At 34.2% G+C, this 1580-nt stretch overlaps 1 protein-coding gene across 2 annotated transcripts in view; it reads left to right on the forward strand.

Annotated features, from left to right (window-relative positions):
* Positions 1-1580, forward strand: part of LOC106874285 (calcium-dependent protein kinase C) — a 344185-nt gene that overhangs the window by 104445 nt on the left and 238160 nt on the right. For both annotated transcript variants that reach the window (XM_052966508.1, XM_052966507.1), the window contains exon 3: positions 353-435. In XM_052966508.1, the coding sequence (XP_052822468.1) occupies positions 353-435 (83 nt within the window). The remainder of the gene's footprint in view (positions 1-352; positions 436-1580) is intronic.

A 1580-nucleotide genomic window follows, 5' to 3' on the forward strand; every position in this document is an offset into this window, starting at 1 on the left:
CCTCATTTTTTTTTTTATAGTGGAGACAGTAAACAGAAATGAGAAAACTCTGAGTAGTAAGAGAAGAAAGTTTCACCTTTAAATACAAGAATAAACTTTATTGCATGCAATGAAAGCTGTTTTGTTTTTACCTGTTTACAAATTCAAATATACCTCATTAATTTGGGCCCTACTCAAGATCTCTCTGTCTCATATGCCTTCATTTCTTTATTGTATTTGTGTGTTTGTCTGCACACTCATAAAAATCTTTGCTTCTTAATCATATTATTTCTCCCTGAATAATTTTCAAGAAATTTCACTGTAAAATTAATTTTTCGTGTTCTAAATATCTGCATTACTTCCTTCATTTCAGTTTGCTGTTTTGTTGTACATAAACGGTGTCATGAATTTGTTACATTTACTTGTCCGGGCGCTGACCAGGGTCCAGACTCTGATGTAAGTAGCTTTTTTTTTTTACCTCATTGTTTGTTTGTTAGAAAAAATTTTCTTCTGCTTCTTGACATTGTTATTTTTCTTGAAGACGTGAGAGAATTATATGAATGAGTGATTCTGTCTTTGACATCTAAATAAAGGAGAAGAGAATAGAAAATACTGAGAATTTGCTTGAAAGTCAGAGAGTTCAGTTAGTAGAACATAAAGCATGTGTGATTAATGAGAATATGTGTATTTTGGACTGATTTTACTAATTCTAATCTACCACCTCAACCTCCAGACTGCTCTTAGTACCATATTACTGGCTTATTCAAAGTTCTCCATATTTTGAAATATGCATCATCTACTCATCCATATTACTAAAACACCCTATATATATATATATATATATATTGGGTCATCCCATAAATAATGTGGTTTTTTATACTTCTTTTATTTTTCAAAATTAAGATAAACAAAGTTCTTTTTTAATCTAAAATATATTCTCCTTCATTTTCTACAATACTCTAAAGAATTCATATTTTTTCCATCCAAATGATCTTGAAGACTGCAGAATAAATGATAATCAGATGGGGCAATGTCCAGTGAATATGGTGGGTGGGGCATAGTTTCTCATTCAAACTGCTCCAGCCTTTGGAGTGTCATCCTCGCTGTATATGACCGAGCATTACCCTGATGGAAGAATACCTTTTGTCTTGAAACCAAAGATGGTCATTTTTCTTCTACTGCTAACTTAAGCTGCTCACAGTAGATCTCCTTTGTTATCGTTTGGTTTGGTTTTAAAAGTTCAAAGTGGACTAAACCTTTCATATCCCACCAAACAGATAACAACACCTTACATGGGTGAAGACCTCCTTTAGCTTCAGGTGCCAATGTTTCTCCTTTCTCTACCTACTGTCTTTTGGCATTTTTATAGAGAACTCATTTCTTGTCACCAGTCACTATTCAGTCCAAAAACAGTTCATTCGTGAGACGTGACAGCAAAGAAGAGCACACATTCACTCTCTGCATGCAATTAGACACAGAAAGTTACAGTTACAGAAGTCTGGTGCAGGCTTCTGCTTGGCTGGCTATTGTGAAACCATCCCACCCATACCAGCATAGAATGTGGGTGTTAGACGATGATGATGATGATGATGATTATATAT

This window comes from Octopus bimaculoides, chromosome 3 (genome assembly GCF_001194135.2).
Source record: "Octopus bimaculoides isolate UCB-OBI-ISO-001 chromosome 3, ASM119413v2, whole genome shotgun sequence".
NCBI classification, from domain to species: Eukaryota; Metazoa; Mollusca; class Cephalopoda; order Octopoda; family Octopodidae; genus Octopus; species Octopus bimaculoides.